Raw genomic sequence first — 22,959 nt, 5'->3', positions numbered from 1 at the left:
GAGATCGATCTTTCAGTATAATAAAACTACAGATTTGAACTCACTTGATGCTCAGGTTAAATAAAAATATTTCCTTTCAGTATTTCTATCAAAAAAGATTTTCATTATGTATGTGTGTGTGTGTGTGTGTGTGTGTGTGTGTGTGTGTGTGTGTGTGTGTGTGTGTGTGTGTGTGTGTGTGTGTGTGTATGGGTGTTGAAGACCGTTCTCCAGATATAAAAGTACTGATTAAAACCTTGTAAGACTCGTAAGACCTCATAAGCCATTTCTCCGCAGGCTCTTATCAGGATAAACTGCAAATCTCAGCCCTTGATTCATTTACATTTACAGCTTTTGCATTTACTTTGATGGTCTCTCTTCCCACCTGTGCCTTCATTCTCTTTACTTTTTCTCTTTGTAAATAGAAAGAAAAGGTAAGCAATCCTTTCTGTTCCACAGGCTCTGGACTTTGTTCACCCTTGCAGACACTGGGTCCACATATTGTATACCAAAGCCTTCAAGTGTGTTAAAAAGGGGGTCCTAAATGATTCACTTCTCTGGTAAACAGAACTTTTGCCCATTTGTCTGCCCCAGAGTGTACAATCTAATAGACTATCACAACACAGAGGTTAGTGGACATTCCTCTTTAAGGAAACAGAATAAGGAATAAGCAATGTGCAATCAGACAGATAACCAGCCTCACTGTGTGCTGGATATGAAGCAGAAAGAATATCAGAACTCATAAAGGATTTTTTAAACACACACACACACATGCCCACACACATGCCCACACACCCATGCTTGCCCACACACACAAACACAACCAAGCACACACACACACACACACACACACACACACACACACACACACAAAGCGCGCACACACACACACACACACAAAACACACACACACTATATTTCATTTAAAAAGACGTGTTAATCTGGAATTACAACTGTGAAATGGAGTCTGTGGAATGGGACTGACTTGCAGAGCTAGGGTTCAGAGCCTGCAGAGGAAACATCACCTACACCAAAAGGATGGTATTACAGTTGACAATACGGGATGTTACCAGAGCATGAATAAGAACTTGAGTGCAGTGATGAGGGAGCAATGGACTGGCGACTAGCAATAGGTGGTAGAAGGCAGTGCATGAGATGTTATTGATGTGTGGACTGAAAGCATGTAAACTGTCAAATGTGAAACCAATGCTCTGGTTTGGGAAGTGTGGACTTAAAGACAATTACTTTTATAGTCACTGATGCTTAGGAAGTTATTGGAAAGCCAGACTTAGCAGTAGAGAAGAGGTCATGGAGTTGTTTCAGTGCTGTGTTTGAGACATTACAATTCATTATGTTCCTGAGGTGTAAATGAGCCTTGACCTGAGATGCTACTGTCAGTTCGCTATAAAAATATTTAAATTATTTGAATTGTGAGGCTCTGCGCCATAATTTTTTCAGAAATGTGATGGACAGAGAATAAGTATCTCATACAAGCGATAAATTGTCATGAATTTAACAGAATGACTAATAAATCTCTTAAAAAAGATTGTGATCAGAGACAGGAATTTAGATTACTTTGCACTAGAATATCAAATTAAGTCAAATATATGTCTCTTATTGTGTGTTGGAACCTTAAAGAATTAATGCCAAAAGTATGTGAGGAATTAATGCCGAAAAGTATGTGAGGAAGAGGTTTGTAGTACTGTAATGAAAACTATTATGGGATCCACAATGTCCTAATGATGGTATATAGTTAATGAAGGCTCGTAGCAGGACCTGAGTGTAGAACTCTGCTGCTATATATGTCAGTTGCAGAAAGCCACAAATGGTAATAAGGAATAACAATCCATAACAGCTTGAAGATCCACATGATAAAATGTCAATAGACAACATTGGAGGGAATCCAAAGTCAAAGCAAAGAAGACTGAGCCAAGCAACCAGAACACAACAAAGGATCCTCAGGTGGTGGGTCACCTGACCAAACCATACCAATCAGTTCAGCAAACACTTCAATAACTTCAGTCAGCACCAGATGTTTCAACCACAGACCACAGGACCACCAGGTCTGGGAAAAGAAGCAGGCAGCATCACCAGGTAAAAGTTGTTGAGATACCGATCAGTCACATAAGACGACAGCAAACAAGCACCCTGAGCATCAAGTCCAATTATTTTGAAACAGAGACACTTTTATGAAATGGTGGGCATAAAAATAGATGGATATTCATTGGACTAGAGATTATTGCAATGAAGGCAGGAATCAGGCAACAACAACAGGCAAAAGTTGATGAGGTACAAAAAACCCACAACATACAACATCCAGGGTACCAAATCCAAAATAAAAATTGTATTAGAATAGATCAACTTGGACTGGTCTAAAAAGAGAAAGAAAAAAGGGAAAAAAGGAAAAAGGTTATATTATCTGGGGTTATACCTTTTAAAATACCTTTTAACCTATATTTTGAAAAAGTCAATGCTAATGTAAGTGTCTGATCATACGCCATGACAAATCCTGACACAGTTACAACCCTAATGAACAGCGAACAGGAAGCCAGTGTTATAGCATCCTGAAGGGGAGGAGTCATCTGATCAAGCATGCAAGGATTATAAATGTATTGTATGTAGAGATTTCAGTGTTTTGTTAAAGGATAATGCCTTTGATTACAGGTAGACTTTATTTTGGGTGTGACTTGTAAAGTGATAAGATCTAGAAAAAGTGTTGCTAACAAATGGAGTGTTATGACTGGTCCGTTTGAATCTGAAGGGAGGGGACCAGGATGATTAAAGGACAAAGGAAATGCTGCAGAGAGGGAGAGGGGTGTTTGTTGGAACAGTAGCCAACAATTTAGTTATTCCCTTTTGTGTTTTGTTAAGTGTTGAGTTGTACTTTGAATAGTTTTTTTTTATTTGTTTATTTTTTGGTAAATTTTGATTTTTCAATGGAAATTTTGCTTTGGCTTCTTTCACACCTGTCTGAGAATGGTGGCTCACACAAAATAAAAAGACACCATTTGATTTTTCCAGAGTTTTGCCATTTCTTTTGCTGCCAGTTAGCCACTGCACCGACCATCTTACCACAAATGGTGTCAGAAGTGGGATGTGGTCTTTGAGGAGTGACTGACAGTAGAGGGGGGAAAATCTCAAATTTCAAGATGGCTGCTAGAGGACATGGAGGTTCTCAAAGGATTACCCGAGCTCATCCAATACTGTTCTCCGAAGAGGAGGAGGACACTGTTGAAATTAAAGCAGGTGATGTGGAGTTGGAAGCTGTGATAGCAGAGGAGGCTGTGACAGACTTGGTTCATATGAGGAATGTGCCATATCCTGAGACTGAACCTGTGGTGAGACCCAAGAGCAATAAAGTGAGTACACCCCGAGGTGAAGCAGAAGGTATTGTGGTGGATCAAGAGTTTCTTTTGGAAATAAGGAACTTTATGAAGCAACAACCAAGAAATGAAAAGTTATTATTTGATGAGTTGAATGGGTTAAAGTCTACCATTCTCCAGAAATCCAAGGCAGGGTGGGAATCAGTTGAACAGTCAACAGTCAACAAACTCACTACCCATTACCTACACCCAGAACACTTCCACAAGCACCAGGAGGAAGAGCCATGTTTTCAGAACCTCATGCAACCCAACCAGAGGATCATCTGCCAAGTATGTCTGTACCACTGGTAGCACCTTTTGAGACGTTTTCATGAACCTCGAATTCCTGATTTTGTGGAAGGTGAAGATGTGGAGAGCTTCTTTGTGCGGTTCGAACGCATTGCTAGAACGTGGGGATGGCAAACCGATGAGTGGGCAGCACGAGTGTTAACTTTGTTAACAGGCAAAGCTCTGGAGGCCTATGCAGGCATGGATGAACGACGTTCCGGATCTTATGCTGACATCAAAGCTGCTGTGCTGGCCAAGTACAACGTGACTGAGGAGACATATCGCCTGCGTTTCACGAGTCTGACGGTACCAACTGGAGAAAGTGTAAGAGAGACCTACAACCGCATTAAGGGCTTGTACAAGAGGTGGCTGCGACCGGAAATTAAGAGCAAGGAACAGCTGGGAGAAACCATCATATTGGAACAGTATCTAAGAGTGTTGCGTCCTGACGTGAGAGTATGGGTCAAAGAAAACCAACCACTAACTGGTGAGGAAGCTGCTAGGTTGGCTGAGAGATACATGGCTGCACATCGAGATCCACCACGAACCAACAAAGGTACTGTGACTGTGGGCAGGGGTAAAGTTGAGGAACCCGTTGATAAGACAATGGGAGTGTTTGGGAAACATTCTAATGCAACTTTGATTTGTTTTTATTGTCAGCAACCTGGACATAAGGATTCCCTTTGTCTCCTAAAAAAACCCAAAGTGACTAATAACTGTGTTATGTTCCCAGGAATGAGTGCTTTGCTGAATCAACATCTACCGAGAAACATAGCCACCTTCTAATGGTAATTGTAAATGGTCAGCCTGCCCAGGCTTTGGTTGATACAGGTAGTACACAAACTTTGGTGAAATCTGACTTGTGAAATGTTGAACTATAGTGATACTGTATGCTTGGGATGTGTACATGGGGATTTAACAAACTTATCCGACTGCTGAAGTCTCTGTCATTGTAGAAGAACAAGCATACTTGTTAAGGGTGGGGTTAGTTGAGAAATTACCGTTTGATGTGGTGTTAGGAGAAGATTTTCCTTGTTTAACTGATTTGGTGACTTCCAAAATGTGTGCAGTAGTTACAAGGTCCCAGGCTAAAGGCTTGCAACCTCTTCCCAATGCAGAAGCTGAATTATTTTCTAATGTGGGGAAGGAGAGAAAAAGTAAAAGACAGAGACGACAGGAAAAACATAGGGGGAAGGATAAGGTACAAGAGAGGTTAGCAAATCTTCCTGACTCTGGGTCTGAGTTGGTTAATTCCCGTTGGCAGGTTCCTGATAATTTTAGGGAGTTACAAAAAGGAGATGTTGCTTTTACAACCCTTGTTTGCAAAAGTGTGTGAAGTAGATGGTAAGCCAGTTGGGGTACCAAAGTTTGGGGGGGACCGGTACATTTTAAAGAACAACCTTTTGTACCTGGCTGACATAGAGAGTCCTAGATTAGTGGTACCCAAAGCACTGCATCAAATAATTTTACATTTGGGGCATACCATCCCTTGGTCAGGACACTTAGGCCAACAGAAAACGTATGAGCGCATCAGTCAACGTTTTTTTCGGCCAAAAATGTACTATGATGTGCAAGAGTACTGTAAAACTTGTTCTGAATGTCAAATGGTAGCACCTGTTCGAAAAGCTGATAGAAGTTATCTGCAACCTTTGCCCATTATTGGAACTCCATTTGATCGTATAGGTATGGATATAATAGGTCCTTTGGTAAAGAGTAGTTCGGGTCACCGATTTGCATTGGTGATCTGTGACTATGCTACCCGATATCCAGAGGTCTACCCCTTGCGTTCAGTCCAAGTTAAACACATTGTGAGAAGTTTGGTTGACTTGATTTCACGGGAAATTATCACGGATCAGGGGACAAATTTTATAGCTAAAGCGATGAAGCTGTTGTATAAACATCTAGGCATTAAGGGAATCAGAACTACACCATTTCACCCTCAAACAGATGGTCTTGTAGAACGCTTTAATGCTACGTTGAAAAACATGCTGAAGAAATTTGTTGATGAGTCTGGGGGAGATTGGGATAAATGGATTCCGTTTCTTCTTTTCGCCTATAGAGAGGTCCCTCAGTGTTCAACCGGTTTAACCGACCATCTTACCACAATCACATTTTGATAAGTTTTAATTTAAAAAACATCATGAAAGAATTTTAAGTAAACAGGAGTGAAAGGCAACACTAACCATCCATGTTCATATACCGCATTTCCACCATCTAGTATACTTTCTGTCATCTAAAATGTATACTGATGTCTCTGATGGCTACAAGGAAAATCCAAAATAAGATGATGAAAGGAAAGTCCCCCAAAAGCACCCTAATTACCAGAACAGATTTCAGAGAAGCAGCTAAAAGGAAATCAAAATCCAGACAGAGAATGTAGCATGAGATTACTCGAGTCAAAGAAGCCCAGAGTTCGGATTCTGTTCATCATTTGAATACACTACAAAAGTGCATATACACTGGAAGACAAAAGTCTATTTATAAAATATTCATCTCATAAATCATCCCATGTCCCCATTTGCATTCAACTTTCTACACAGAATTAAATGAAAGTAAAAAGAAAGTAGAAAATCATCAGTGTAGCAGGATTTCTGACTGCTCTTTTGTCTTTAGGTGCACTGGTGATTTAGAAAATTTGTAATTGTCCTCTTAATGTGGTTACAGCACAGTCTTTATAAATACTTTATGACTGCTGACAGGCAAAATAATTATTATAGACTACAATGCCACTTTGATCCTGATAAACTGTGCATACAAAATCAGGCAGCTCTTTTATGGGTTGACGTGGCACAGTGAAGTCTACACCCACCCACCCCCCCACCCACCCCCACCCCCCCGGATAAAATGGCAGGTTTTGAGATGTAAACAATATTCAACACCAAGCAATCATGTCCGAACTTTTTCCACCCTCAGTATAAAATGAGCTGCAGGAATATCTGATTACTCTCTGCATGTGACAACAATCTCTGATTTTTTTTCATGTCTTGGTTATAAGGTACGATGGCTTAATAGAAGCCCTTTCTCATAAAAATACTCAAGCTCAAATGAATCACCCCAAACTATGTGACAAAATGAGATCAATTTCAAATTCCCAAAGGTATGTTTGATGCAAAAAAAAAAAGACCACCACACCCACTGTGCAGCATAGAGATCTTATCATCATGATTTAGAGCTGCTTTTCCTCAGCCAGAACTGAGGCTTATATCAATGTAGAGGGAATCATAAAAAGCTACAAATACCAGTTGATTTTAGTGCAAATCCATCAGATATCTCCTAAGATAAAAATGAAAAGGAATTTCTCCTTTCAGTATGACAATAACCCAAATCATACTTCCAAATCAACAAAGGAATGTCTTAACCAAAAGAAAACCAATGCTTTTTAATGACAGCTGGAGCTCAGACCTGAATCCTAAAACCTGTGGGGTTACCTATAACATTCTGTACCAAGGAGATGTCCCTACAATTTGATAGATATCGAATGCTTTTTATTTTTCATTTTTATTTCCCTTTTTTCCCCTAAAAGGTTTTTCACTGTTTTACACTTAATGTTTATTCACTGTAATTTCATATTGAGGTTGGAATAAGTTCTGGAAATGATTTATAGAAGATTTCATTCTAAAAAAAACCTGCCAGTTTAACAGGGGTCTGTATACCTTTATATACATATGTCCTTTTATATCCAGCTCTCACGCTGAGCGTGACCAGGAGTGGGTGAATGATCTAAGGGGCTTTTTACACCTGGTCACTTCATGCGTTTTCTGTGATCCGATAGCTATCCGATGGTAAAAAGACCAGGTCTAAATGCCCTCCGAAACGTTTACAAAAGACCTTGGGGACTACCGACCAGTAGCACTGACCTCGCATCTGATAAAGACATTGGAGAGGCTGGTGCTCACTCATCTCCGACCTCTGGTGAGCCCATCAATGGATCCACTTCAGTTTGCCTACCAACCTGGCATTGGGGTGGAAGATGCTGTCATCTTCCTCCTGAATCGGGCTATTTTGCACCTGGAAAAGGCTTGGAGCACAGCGAGAGTGTTTTTTGATGTTTCCAGTGCTTTTAACACCATCCAACCTCTGCTCCTAAGGGATAAGATGGTGTACATGGGAGTGGATCATCATCTGTCTGCCTTGATATTGACTGACCACAGTATGTGAGGACTTGTGACTGTGAGTCTGACATGGTTGTCTGTAACACTGGAGCACCGCGGATGAGCGGTTCTGGCTCCGTTCCGCTTCACCGTCTATACTGCAGACTTCATGTTCAACCCAGCAACCTGTCACCTACAGAATGATGACGGTCTGATCACAGATGATGATGACAGGGAGTACAGAGGACTGATCCAGAACTTTGTGGACTGGTGCCAACGAAGCTGCCTCCAGATAAACGCAGGGAAATTCAAAGAACTGGTGGTGGATTTCCGTAGGCACAAACAAACTTCATTACCACCAGTGAACATTAAGGAAAAGGACATTTTGAGAGTGGACTCTCAAAATACAGTACCTGGGTGTTCATCCGAACAGCAAACTGGACTGGACAGACAATACTGAGGCAATCTATAAGAAAGGGCAGAGCAGACTCTTTCTGCTGAGGAGTCTACGGCCTTTTGTAGTGCAAGGAGAGCTACTGAAGACCTTTTTTGACTCTGTGGTGACCTTAGCCATATTCTATGGTGTGGTATGCTGGTGCAGCAGCATCTCTACTGCAGAAATTAAGAGACAGGACAAGCTGATCAGGAAGGCCAGCTCAGTCCTAGGGATTCCTCTGGACACTGTACAGGAGGTGGGAGAAAGGAGGATGGTAGCAAAACTATTATCATTGCTGGAGAACGACTCTCACCCCCTGTATGAAACAGTTTCAGCTCTGAGCAGCTCCTTCAGTGACAGACTGTTACATGCTAAGTGTCTGAAGGAGCGATACAGACAATCTTTTCTCCCTGCTGCTATTAGACATTACAACCGAAGCTGCTCCCAGTGAACCAGTCACCATAATTACACACTGGATTACTGTTTAAATGCAATAATAGCAATAATAAAGTATCTTAAACAACACGTGCAATAATAGAATTTTTTAAAAATGTGCAAAATTACCTGGGTGCAATATGTCTGTTAGTGTAACTACTTAGAATTACTTCTAGAACTACTTCCACACTGTGGGACGAACAAAAATATATCTTATCTTATTCACATATCTAATTCATCTCAAAGATCATACATAGAAATATAATAATAATAATAATAATTAATATTGCTGTTGCATATTAATTGTATTTAATTAAAGTCTTATAAGTGACTGCTATTTTTAAACAGTATTTAAGATCACAAACTGTAGTTAAAGTCATATTGTCAGCACCACACTTACAGCCTATCTAAACCACAATCTTTTTTTGCTATTTATAACAAAGCTACATAAGATCACATTCATGATGTCAGGAGAAATTATATACAACTGCACAGCACAACCTACAGAAATCTCCACCTAAGACTAAAACACCTAAACTCTTTCATGTTCACATTCACCCAATTACTAATCACACAAACATTATAATAGTAAATTCAGTTCACTCACTCATTGTTAAGCATTTGCTCTGTGTCTCTCTGTACCAGTTGTTATCAAGCCTTTGGCTTCATCACCCAAAGCACACCTCTCACTCTTCTCATCTATGAACCCCAGCAGGAAACCATCACCCTCCTGGTCACAGTAATAACTACAAAAATTCCTGTTATGCTGGGTTTTCTTTAGATGCACATGTACAGTACAACCCTCATCTCGCATGTAAGGAATGTCAGATCACGTGACTGTACGTCTACATCCGATCACTGTTTAAGTGGCAGCCACCTCTAAATGCCCTGAAAACACAGCCCCAGTTATCATACTCGAGGAGTACCAAGAATATTAGGAAGTGTTTAGTAAATGCAATGCAGTTTTCCTTCCTCCACCTCAATCGTATGACTGAGCCTTCATCCCTCCACATCAACTGCCTGTGCTGAGAAAAGCAAAAAGAAGGTGGACCTTGGCCATACATAGACTAATTGGAGCTTGAATCAAGTCACATTCAAGTACTGCTATCCCCTACAACTAGTCCCAGCAGGACTAAAATGACCATGCAAAAGTATCCGTCTTCACAAGGTTCAAAAACTTTACCTGTGAAGCTCCTAAAAAGAGGAAAAAGCAAACGCAGCTCCTAAAAACTGCTAAGCACCACATCTGGCCATGTTTAATATCCAGTGATCTTTGGCACCTGTAGTCTTTCAGGGCTTAATCACCAACATGTTGCCCCAAATGGTGAGATAGTGTGTCATTCATAACATAAAAGGGGACAAATGTGAATTTTGTGTGCACAGGATGACCTTCCTAGCCTATATAATATGACCAAATCAGGTGCTCATGGATCAAGACTTATCTTTAACCAAGTGACCTGTGCCGACCAGGGTCAAAGAGCTACAGCGATTCATATGGGGCTTCAACAGAATTCCAGCATCCCTCCTGAAACACCCTTATTCCGTGAAACTCCATGACAGTAGAGGAATACACATCTACAAAATTGGCGGGGGCCAAACCATTACAAAGTACAGGAAAGAAACCAAGGTTCCATTCAGTGGCCTTCTTCTAGAAGAAGCTATCATTGGCTGAAAGGAAGTATGACATCAAAACCTGGAACTTCTTGCTGTCAAACTTGCTCTGGAAAAGTGTCAGCACTAACTAAAGGAAAACTTCAACCCAATCACCAAACCAGAAGAACCTGGAATACATTAAATCTGGCAAACAGTTTAACTCACGTCAGGCTCACAATATACTGTTTTTTTCTGCAGACTTCATGCTCTACTACCCCCCTGGATCTATGAACAATAAAGTGAACTCCCTTGACTCATTTGTACCCAGAACACTGACATGTGATAACCAAAGAATACATTCTGCCTAACTACACTTCATTAGGATATGGAAATTAGTAACATCCAAGGAGTCAGTCCCTACCCAGTGCTCAGGAAAGGGCATTTGTGCCTGTATCACTTTGGGACAAACTAATCACATGGGCTCACACAAAATGTACAAACTCCCACAAAGTAAATATTGATGAACATGCATGCCTAATATATGACAGGGTTAAAGTACCACAAACACTACCCACAGGCAAACTCCTACCTCTGGCTACATCACTGATCTACCTGGTTAGGCAACAACCATTAAAATGGCTGAACTGGTGTTTGAGTTCTGGTTTTATGGCATTTTTGTGTATGAATCACAGAGAAAAGTCACAAGCTGTCTTATCATTAAACTGGTTCATTCAAAGTCCTCCAAAGAATTAACAATATGACCCATAAGCTAGAATTATCATACCACAGCTGCCTGGCTTCTCCAATGTCTCCTGTGTCAAACCACACAGGCAGGATCCTTTCACAAAGTACATTCTCCACTTTATACCCAGACCCCCTGGACTCTGAAGACAAGCCAGCACACTGCATATTGTGATATTGGATTCACATTTTAAGGAGGGTAAGCTTAAATATCTGATTGACTGGGGGGCTACAACCCCGATGAAAGGTTTTCGGCACCAGCCCACATCCCCACAGCCCACTGTGTTGGGATTTTTATGCACACCACAGCAATCATTCTGGAAGAGGTAGCACTTTGGAGGAGGTTCTGCCTTGATGGTGCCAAAGACAATGTCTAACTACATAGCTTGGCCTACAGCAAGACTACAACATTTAAACTCTCTCATGTTAAGACTCACCCGATTACTAACCACAACTCTACTCCATCCCAGGTCATTCAGTTCAATTACTCATTGGCGACATACTGTATAAATGCTCTGTGTCTCTCTGTACCAGTCGTAACCAAGCCTTTGTTTTGTGACGCTATCCTGGATCGAACCACAGTCTATAGTTTCTTGATCTTGCTGGTAACTGTTTATGCTGTCCCTACATTGCCTGACCTGTGCCTGTTTGTGTTGTTGGATCACATCTTTATTTTGTTTAATTTAGTTTTCGTTTTTCTCTTTTAATGGCATCTTTTTGTGCATTATTACAAATAAATTCCTACACTTACTTTTCACACTAGACTGATTTGAGATCAGCAATTTCAAACCAGCAGCAGAACGAGAGCAGGCTACACAAATGAAGCCATTTTTCCAAAAAAAAAAAAAAACAATTCAATTTCTTTGACTGTTTTAGTGCTGTTAATTAGACAAACATTCTTGTGTCTCTGGAGTGTAGAGAAACCAATAATGGCAGCCAAAGGGCTAGAAAACATGCAACATCTTTCTCTTTAATAGACAACAGTGTGAAGTACTGCATTAGTGCTCATGGACAGCAATCTTTATTTTAAGAAACACTAATTACTGTTATTTCTTTCTTTCTTCACGTCACCTAATTTAATATCAGGACATAAGATCTGAACACAGTTCCATGCTGTGTTCCATGTTTGCTCCTATTTGAAAGAAGTCACTTGCCTTGACCTGACCTGTACATGGAATATTATCTGCTGCACAGAATATCAGGCATAAAGTCAGAGTGGTTGATTGAGGGCTTCAGTAGCAAGAAAGTGAAGAAAAGAGGTGGAAAAGTAAACAGCAAGATTCACCCATACAAAAAGCCATCAGAGAACTGCTGTGGTGATAAACTGTTTTATGAATTTTTCTCTCATGAGGCTTACAATGGCAGAAGATGGGTTTATGAAAGGAGGCTTGCCTAAGTGACTTCCTCCTCTACCTATCCTGATTGACAGCTCCTCAGTTGTGGGTGTTGCTGCAGGGTCCTCCACTTTCGCTTTTGCTGGTTTGGCACCAGAAGACAGGGTCAAAGCCAAATGTGGGTCCGTCTCAACTCCCTGAAAAATAAAAAAAATACATTTGTATAGGTTTAGACTTAGATTTCAAATGAGCAAGTACAAGGACAAGAATAAACTCCCTGAGATGAAATCAGGAAGAGACTCAAACAAAAACTCATATAACCACCAGTAACTAAAAAAGAGTCACAGAAAAATTTAAATGCTCTGTTGGTCATTCACACAATAAATAAAATTCATTATGAACTAAAGGGCAAGTTCTTGGATCTTATGCATGTGATGTAAAGAATGCAAATTAAGTGATGAATTCAAGTGTTGAAACAAAAATCCACCATAACTGTACCACATGCTGTCTATCAAGAGTTTTCATGCATCATTAAAACAGAAAAATCATTGTGGTGACAAAGTGTAAACACAACTATGAGTTTTGCAAGAAATGATACCAAGAAATATCCCGATAATAGTGAGAACGATTTTAATCAGGTTATTAAACACCTTTTTCCTATTTGTTTAAAAAAAAAATCTCACAATAAAATACAAAAAATACAATACTACATAATACTATTGCATAATTTTCTTAAAAATTGTCTTATTTTGCATTTACTGTCAAGCTTTCTTTCAGTTTCTTCACCATGATAATTAGGGGAAGAAAATAATGGATCATTTTCTCCCAGGAAATACCCAGCACAAAACATAAGAAAGGAGCCTCTACCCGTCTCTAAATACCCCCCCTCCCTCTCTCTCTCTCTCTCTCTCTCTCTCTCTCTCTCTCTCCCTCCCTTCCGTGTGTTTGTGTGTCACCAGACACATTAAGCACAGCGGTTCTCTCCCCATATCCTCAAATATGAAGTGCTAGTTTAATTTTCAAGGAAAAATAAGTCTCTCTCATATATTTGCTGCATTAAGAGTGTAGTCAAAAACACTGTACAATGGAAAATGGCATTTTTGTAGCTATTGTAGTGTTTTAGAACAGCATCCTCAGCCTGCTTGCTTCCCTTTCTGTGTTTTCCTTCACAAGGTAGAAATCCAAAACGTAAAGCTCTCTTGCAACCTAATATTCACTCAGCATTCATGTTCTGCAGCAAGAAATCTAATCTCTTTGACCATGCACTTTTCATCTCGTAGCAATTACAACTGTGTCCCTGCATTTAGCATTACTGCTGCATGTTTTCCCCTCATCTCAATCCAGCATCTGTCATATGGAGCACAGACTGATCAAAGGCTGATGAATTATGTTTGTTGTGTAGCATAAATTGTTCAGTGAGTTTAATCACAACAGTGTGTTGAGTTTTGGAGCTAATTATGATTTGACATCAAACATACAGTGAGTTGGTCCACATTTAAATGAATAAATTATTATTCAGCGTTGCTTCTGGTTTGTATTAAATGCAATTATCTGTAACACTTTACATTAGGATTCCCTTAACTTGCATCGTTTGTACAAAGATTTGTAGGAAGTGTAGAGGCTCTTGCATTGAATGACTTCACATCATGACACATCACTAGTTCCTGACACTTCTCTAGTGGGATCTTGGTCCATGTTTCTTCCATAGTTTGATAAATGTAGGGCATTTTAAATTGGGTTTAGACCAGGACTTTGGGCTGGCCATTTCATTACTTCACTGTTCTTAGCTTTAGTTCTTATTTTTACAGCATAACAGGAGGCATTGAAAATTATAGGCTGATTGGGTGATGCTCGGAGGGAAAGAACGAGATGTTGCTGATGGAGGTTCTGATAAACATTTCCATTCACCCTGCCATGTACAGTATAAGAAGACAGAAACAGAAGCAGGGACAGAAACCGTGCAACAGAAACCAAACCATGACGCTTTTAGAATGTTGTGTAAGCCAAGAAGAAGTGCTCCAAAGTTCACTTTAGTGATGAGAGCAAGTTCAATGTATTTGTGTCAGATGGGAAACATTATGTTTGGCGTCACACTGGGTATAGACTGAACCCAAATGGTGTAAAGAAGTCAGTGAAAGGTGAAGGAGGAAGAGTCATGGTTTGGGGAATGTTTTCTGCAGTAGGAGTTGGCCCTCTGGGACGTGGGTCCTGGCATTCGTGTAGATGTTTGACATGTACCACCTACCTAAACTTTGTTGGAGACTTTGTACACGCCTCCATGGAAACTCTATTCTTTAATGGCAGTTCCTCTTTCAGCAGGATACTGTTCCCCGTCACCCTATAAAATCTGTTCAGCAATGTTCGAGGAACATGACATAGTTTTCATGATGTTGACTTGACCTCCATATTCCCCAGCTCTCAAGACTGGTCAGGCATCTGTGGGATGTGCTGGAAGAATCTGCTAAAGTCTTGGGGCCAGATACTAAAGCACACATTAATAGGTCTTGTGAAACCCATGTCTTAAAGGATCAGAGTTGTATTGGCATCACAAGGGAAACTACAGGATACTAGGAGGGTGGTTTTGAAAGATCTCATGATGGATGGTACATTTTGTATATTTTAAATCTGATTTACTCTCTAGATTTGTTAAAGGAAAGCATTTTTTCAAAAAGCAAATCCAGACAAGAGTATGCAGAAGCCATGATGTGCACGATGCTTGATGATGTGGTATTCATTATACTGAAGGGCTATGTTATAGTAACTAATTACTCTAGTCTAATCTAGAAAGTTTTCATATATAGCAAACAACAATGATTTCATCCCACCCATGTTCAGTATCTAGACAGTTGACATTTTATGCTTCACTGCCAGCTCATGGAGCACCTGATTAAAGACTTCAGACTAAGTAGTGTCTTGGTCTGTTTGAATAAAATTTGGCAAAACATAAAACACTTTTTCATATACAGTATGTTATATATATATGAAAACATATATACATATATATAACATACTGTATATGAAAAAGTGTTTTATGTTTTGCCACATGAACATTATGTTGTTAATCAGGTGCTCCATGAGCTGGCAGTGAAGTATCAAATGTCAACTGTCTAGATACTGAACATGGGTGGGATGAAAACATTGTTGTTTGCTATATATGAAAACTTTCTAGATTCAATTGGTCTTCTGCTTACAGAAGTGCTCAGTCCACCTGTACATTAGGGACAAAGCAGAACAAAGCAGAACCTGTGAAGACAGGTGAGCGAATGCCATGACACAGTATTGGCTTGTTTTCTCTTTGTAAGGTGGAAGACTGTGTAATTAAAGTTTTCTCTCTGTCTCCCTCCCTCTTTGCCTCTCTCTCTCTGTCTCCCTCCCTCTCTGTCTTTCTCCTTCTCTCCCTCTCTCTCTCTCTCTCTGTCTGTCTGTCTCTCTCTCTCCCTCTCTCTCTCTCCCTCCTCTTGTTAATAAACAAACATGATTAATTAGCGGGTTAATATATTGACAGGTTACAGTCTAAAATAATCAAACAGTAGAATTTCAGGCTTTTAGATTTTATAGACACAGCTATCCATGCTGCCTGGCTTCTAATTATCATACACACACACACACACACACACACACACACACACACACACACACACACACACACACACACACACACACACACAGCAGTTGTGTCAGTGAAGAATGTGCTAGTGATTGATCCGGCAGACATGGTGTCAAAGACAAAAAAATGCTAGCACACTTTGTGTCTCTCTCCTCTCATCACCACTGAACAGACTCATGTGCAATGGCAGTGACCAATATTTTATGTTCTTTGTCAAATGAAAAGTGTCTTAAATATAATATCTACTCAAAAACCTGTACAAATCTGAACAGTACAAATATTCATAAGAGATTAAGATTAGTATGGAAGCTGTAGCTCTGGCATAAGCCTGATTCATTTCTCTCTTTATTCATTGGATTCATTAAAGTTAGATTAGTTTGCTCTATTTTTGATTTGTTCATCAGGGTTCATCCTTTTGTTTACAGCGGTTTTGAGCTACAACTGATGCTGAAGAAATTGTTTCCAAAAATTATTACAATAAAGGAATAGTTGCAATTTAAGACAGTGAGTTTGTAGGTAGATATACATGTCTTTGTTATGTTGTAACTTATCTGGACTCTTATCTTAACAGGTTTCAGGAGCCAGATACTGTAATTTACTTGCTCTAAAAAATCATCAGTGCTTTAAACTATAACCCATAAAGCACAACTTTTTAGATAGAAAATAAATTGTTGTTTATTAAGTTTATTGATAAGTTTATTGCAATTTGTGCAAAGTTCTTGTAATAATAATAATACTAATATTATTAATATTCATTTGGTAATCAAATGCTAAATAGTATTGAATCTTCTGAATATTTGTTAATACTGTATCGGCACAACTGATATTATACATACGCCGAAACAACTTAAATAATCCAGAAGTTCCTTTTTTTTTAACAGACCGTACAGCAGGTGAACAGAGAAATCCCTGCATAGTGTTGACAACGACTTCCAACACTGCTGCTTTTAAAATAATACTACCGTAGAATTAAACATCATTTAGATTTAAGCAGACAGTGTGATAGTGAAAACTGCACCCTGTTGGACAATGCTTCACCCCTCGCTGGGAATTAGCACACACTGAACCGTTTTGTGAAGAACGTTGCCATAACACAAAGCCCACGCTATCAAAAATGATGTTAATCACTGTGGGAGCAAACGTTTATCCTCCTGCAGACTGGTTTTATTACACATCTTATATAACAAATATCTCAATTATCACAAGCAGCAAATATTACTGTTATCATTCACAGTAAAAAAAAAATTAAGCTCTGTTCGTATACAGAGACTGAGAGAGGTTCAACATGAAGAAAATTAAGTTGCATTATAACACATTTACACACAGCAACTAAACACTGATTCGAACATATGATCTAAAAGATATCATCTCACTGCACATAATGTCTCAATTATAGTGAAAGTCATCTATCCTTTGATGCTTTTTTACTCTGTTAAATTTAACTAAACCTGTCACTTGCAGGATTAAAATGACCACAAAGTTTAATGGATCACAAACCTGACAGGAACGATGTGTCAGTTTCAGCTGAACGCCAGTGACGTCCGTTTATCATGATAGAACGTGTTAATTGGGGGCGGCTGTAATTTATTATGAGAAAGCATGTTTAAAATGCTAATTTGCTATGCCTGTTAAATAGTGTGCTTCGTATAAGGTAAGAAGTACTTTCTGTGACGCACTTTCTGTACTTTATGAAATCAGGAGGAAATCAAATGCTGCTAATACACACGAGCTGACAACATAATTAAGATAATCAGCTTTTATATTTTTATCTCACTTAAGAAAAAGTAATGATGATAAACAATATAAATGTACTCGCAAATGTGCAAGAAGATTTTCTGAAGGTTTCTTGAGATTGTTTTTCCAAACAAATTCTAAAGTCATAAGTAAATTTTTATGTTATAAGGCTTTTCTTGATGGTCCTGAGGGAAGCAACAGAGTGAATGAACCTGTGCAATTTGTGCCAAAGTCATTAAACCCTGCTCACCAGAGTCAGCAACATATACGTGCACATACAGCTTGTGTTACAAAGTCAGCCGTATCATCGGCTAAAAATCAGCAACATAACAGTCAGGGTGTGGTTTCTGCTAATCTTCTTTAAAAGTAAATGGTGTGTGTGTATTGACACGAGGCAACATTCAGCTGAAAAATCTAAGGTCTTAGATGATGATCAACATTTTCATTATCGGTATCCAAAGGAGGACATCGTCAACCTGAAGGTCAACATCACGTCACCTCATTAGTCCTAGGAGTTTTATTATAGTCAATCATATCACTTTTGTCCAGAACATGCAGTCTACTGTACTTTTTTTTTGGTCTCCAGTCCCATGTTCAGACAAATCTGCCCATGCATCAAAGCTAATAAATAAAACATGTTATTCAATCAGCCTGGTAAAATAAGCATCTGACTAAATGAAAATAAACTAGATTTTATTGGACTAAACTAAAACACTGATCTAAAAATATGTTAGTTATGTCCCTTTTATGATCTATTTTACACAGAAACATCTAAAACTGAATTTATATGAAAATAATTCTTGATATAGTTTGAGATGGTCAGTCAGCGCAGTGTACTACTGATCTCTGAAACGGTTAATGTCTCACTGCTGTTTAATGACAATCAGTAACAGCAGGTTCACAGAAAACTAATGGAAATCAAGTACAAATGATTAAAACGATAACAGATTGTTATTAAAAGCACACTATTAGCATAAAAGATAACAGATTGTTATTAAGTGTATACTAAAAATAAAGAGCTCAATTTGTTTGTTGCACACTTTGTGTTGCAGTTTGGATATTAAATTGCCATTTTTACCCATTAATCTACACTAAAAGTCCATAATGTTGAAGGATGTTTAAAAAGACTTTTACAAATTAATGATCGATGACTGATTAATGAAAAACTTCTTGCTGTCTTCTCGAATGCATCGTTACAAGCTTGGCCTGCCCATTCTTTATGGCAGATCCTCACAAGCTCTAGAATGTGAGCATCTGTGAACTGCCTCAGACGTTCAGTGGGGTTTAAATCTGGGCTTTGGCTTGGACACTTGAAGACATTCAGAGACTTTGTGCTGAAATCACTCCAGTGTTGTTCCGGCTGCAGCATTTGGTCATTGTTGTGTTTAAAGGTGAATTTTAACCTGGTCTGAATTTTCGTGTGCATTAGAGGATTAACTCATACAGTGTGAGGTTTCCTTTAAGGATTTTCCTGATTTTACTGCATTAATCTGTCCCTCACCTGCCACCAGTCTGCCTGTCCCAGTTCCTGAAATGCACCTCATAGTATAAATTTTGTGTCATCAAAGCAGACAATATTTTTTGACATGCTACCTTTACATGTAGTTTTCTATTTCACTCAAAAGTGGCTTTGAGTGTCCACCAGGTTCTCACACTTTTGGAGCTCCTTTGAGTAACTATTGGGTCTTTGTAGTGTCCGTGTCCAAGGTAAAATTTCTTGAGGACACAGTTGATCAATTTACCAATTTATTTATCAGCATAAACAAACTGAGTCGAGGATAAACAGTAACTGAACTAGGCCGATGCTCACTGGTACTCAGCACTTTTTTTTTTTTTGCGTCTCAAAAGTTCCTTGTAATCTGTTTTGCCCATCAAATGCACAATCCATATGATAACAGTGTATTGGGTTCCAGACAAACAGTGTGTATGAAGAGTATGAAATGTGTATGAATGGATTGGCACAAGTTGAAAAGGAGCAGAAGTGGCACAGGCATATTAGAACATACGGCCGCACATTTATTTTCCCTGAATATAGCACATATGGAATGAAACGCTGAAGTTAAATGCACTTTAAAAACAAACTCTTCAAAAATGTGTTAGAATAGATCTGAATGTATGAGTTTATCACCTACAACTTAGCAGCTACAACCGAATGTGTCTGCAGATACATGTTAAAATGGTAGATTTGTGTTAGTTAAAAAAATTAAACCAATATAAATCGTCAGTACTTTGTCTACCCACGAAGTGAAAATACTGCCTAAAAATTACATGAAAAACAATCAAACATTTCAGGAAAAAAGAGGAAAGATTAAAAAGTCGCAATAACCTGGTTGTTCGGAATAAATCACTTACATTCAATTTCACTTTCAAATGTCATACTGTTTTGGTGAAATTACTGTTTTGTTGTTTAGTTTTTTTTTCTTTTAATTTTAACTTGTCTTTATTTTGACCAGAAACAATGTAGTGTCACTTTAATTCACCGTGAGCCAAAAGCAGACTCGGGGAAGCGATCACGATGCTGCTATTGCTCAGCTCGTGGTACGTGTTGCTGCAGTACATGCAGTGTGTTTGCTCTAACCTGTTGACATGAGCGCAGAATACATTCTACAGCTACTGCTTTGCTTATGCTGCCAATTCTTCTGACCAATCAGACTGAAAAACTTAATTGAACTCGGGTGTAAGGATATTGTATTATTTCTGAATAAGTGGATTATTTTGAGAGTTTTTCTCCCAGATTCAGATGGAAAAGGAAATGAAATGCAATGAGGCACAACCCTAATGCCGGAAAACATTTGCGTATATCGAATAGTCATTCATAAAGTGAAAGTGTAACCACTTCAGTTGAAACTTATCAAATCGCACCAGTGCTGTTTTTTTTTTAACTTCACAAAGTGTGTAAAAGAGATTCTCTGATATAAGTGTGGGACAAAACAATGCTTTATAATTTGTGTTGTTTTGCTGTTGTCTAGTCCAGGAACAGTCAGTTCAACACCTCATCTCATTCTCATGCAATACAAACAAATGATTATTTTGGTGAATCACAAAGTGTCTTAGTGATCATAATTGTTATGAAACAATTGTTATTTAAATTTTCTTTATTTGGCTATTATGACAAAATTATGGCTTCACAAAGTGAAATCTCTCTACAGCAATAATAATAATAACATCACGATACCTTCAAAGTCACAGCAGGAGACCTGAATGAGCAGCAGCAATTTCAAACCGAATAATGTGTGTGTGCGCGCATGTGTGTGCGCGTGTGTGTGTGTGTTTACTTGTGGCCATACTTTGACTTATTCATGCTTTGACGTATTGCATGTGACACTTTTAATCAATCTCAGTGGACAAGATGTAAACAAAACCTAAGGTCTAAAAAACAGACAGACTATAAATCAGCTGTTGGGCTTATCAGTGCAGTGCAGACCAACAACACCAAATAGGATTGTGAGTGAAAAAAAATCAAACGGTTGCTCTCATGAAAAAGCAGATATGAGGCCTGGGTTGTTCTGTTTAAACAGCAGATATCCTCCACACACTAATATACAGTTTGTATTGCTGATGGTTAAAAATAGTGCGTGATCTATCCAAGAAAAACAAAGCTTTGTAAAGGGGAAGAGGATGACATTTTCATCAGATTAGTGCTAAATGTTTGAAGCAGATTTTTTTTTTTTAATTTTATGTACAGAAAATGGAGTGGACAGCAGTCTGAACCCCAAAAGATGAAGACAGAGAGAGAGGAAGAAGTAGAAATTAGGGTTATTGGAGACCTGACTTTTCACCTTTAGGCAAACTCTGAGAACTGAGATAAGACATGGATTAAACTTTTTCATCATCACAAAGGTAAAATGTCTTCAGGCAATCCACGAAGAAATGTCACTAAAACAGCTTTAAAGGAAATGAAGTTAAAGAAAAATCTAACTACTTTAGGTCAAAAAACATTTTTTAAAGCCACCAGTCAGTTTCCTCCTCCAGTGTGCAACAACATACAAAATTAAAGGCAAAGCCTCATTGTCTAACACTAATTAATGTGTTTCCCTTAAAGGTCCATTTGACCTGCAGTGAACAGTACTAAAGTGCTAAAACTAAAGCAGGGCAGGCCAATACAATGTGTGTGTGTGTGTGTGTGTGTGTGTGTGTGTGTGTGTGTGTGTGTGTGTGTGTGTGTGTGTGTGTGTGTGTGTGTGTGTGTGTGTATGATAATTAGAAGCCAGGCAGCATGGATAGCTGTGTCTATAAAATCTAAAAGCCTGAAATTCTACTGTTTGATTATTTTAGACTGTAACCTGTCAATATATTAACCCGCTAATTAATCATGTTTGTTTATTAATCATGGGACCATGGCGATGTAGTGGCTGAGCTCAGATTCCTACTGTCTGGAAATCTCAAAAAATTCTGCCGTGTTAATTTACCTCTACGTCATCATATGAGATTATTCTCAGGTGCATCAGTCCTACGCTCTCATTGTTCTCTGATGTGATTTCTACATCAGTCTTCAGATCTCTTCAGATCTCTCAGGCACCTTCTCACTTTCATTTTCTCACTTTCAACTCTCTTTGTGGAATATGGGACACGATGCTCCACTCGAGCTGTAGTGAGATTCTCCACATGCAGTGATATGACCTAATTACCTCTACACAGTGTTACTGTGCACACTGAAGGGAATGGAGAAACGAGACCAAGGGTGAAGAGGAATCGAGATGTGTCAGGAGTGAGACAAGACAAATGAAGCTTTAGCTGGACTGACATTTAGCCCACTTCACCAATATTTATACTTCTACACATACAAGGACATGCACAAGGATGCAATCAACTAAATAAGTACTTGTTACATAAAAGCCTATTGACCATGAAAAAAAAGCAGTGTCTTTGAATATGACGTTTCACACTGTATGAGTTAATCCCAATAAAATCTTGTACTAAATTTATAGTCAAATGAGAGACATGTTCTGCCAGATGGTAGAGATATTTTAAGAAGAGACTTAAGTTTAAATTATTTAACTTGTTCTGCTTAAATCCGTGTCAACGACCAGTGAGACTCATGCAGAAAACATTGCTCAAAGAGAGTTTCAGGTAGTAAGAACATTATTTCTGTCTATTATCATGTATTATTTCTATTGTACGAGAGTGTGACAATTGTAATCATAATTGTGGTTTTGTACTAGAACTAGTTCTGCTCTGATGTGATGTTGGTCCATTCACCTTCCTGTCTCTCACAGTTCGGTAATTATGGTTATATAGATTTTAAGGAGTTAATAGTTTAAACTGGCTTTGATCAGCACTCTGGGCTGGTCATTTCTTTAAGTCAATATTCTTAGCTTCAAGGAACTGCTTCATCTATTTTGCAGTGTGATTGGGCTGA

At 38.8% G+C, this 22,959-nt stretch overlaps 1 protein-coding gene across 6 annotated transcripts in view; it reads right to left on the bottom strand.

Annotated features, from left to right (window-relative positions):
• The window catches only part of slc39a11 (solute carrier family 39, member 11), a 103,575-nt gene that overhangs the window by 44,353 nt on the left and 36,263 nt on the right, over positions 1 to 22,959 (bottom strand). For 3 of the 6 annotated variants that reach the window (XM_047817917.1, XM_047817919.1, XM_047817920.1), the window contains one exon: positions 12,283 to 12,456. In XM_047817917.1, the coding sequence (XP_047673873.1) occupies positions 12,283 to 12,456 (174 nt within the window). The remainder of the gene's footprint in view (positions 1 to 12,282; positions 12,457 to 22,959) is intronic. The other 3 variants (XM_027159100.2, XM_027159102.2, XM_027159101.2) reach the window with 2 other exon arrangements.

This window comes from Tachysurus fulvidraco, chromosome 8, assembly GCF_022655615.1.
Source record: "Tachysurus fulvidraco isolate hzauxx_2018 chromosome 8, HZAU_PFXX_2.0, whole genome shotgun sequence".
NCBI classification, from domain to species: Eukaryota; Metazoa; Chordata; class Actinopteri; order Siluriformes; family Bagridae; genus Tachysurus; species Tachysurus fulvidraco.
Note: the sequence above shows the minus strand (reverse complement) of the source record. Positions and strands in the feature narration are given on the sequence as shown.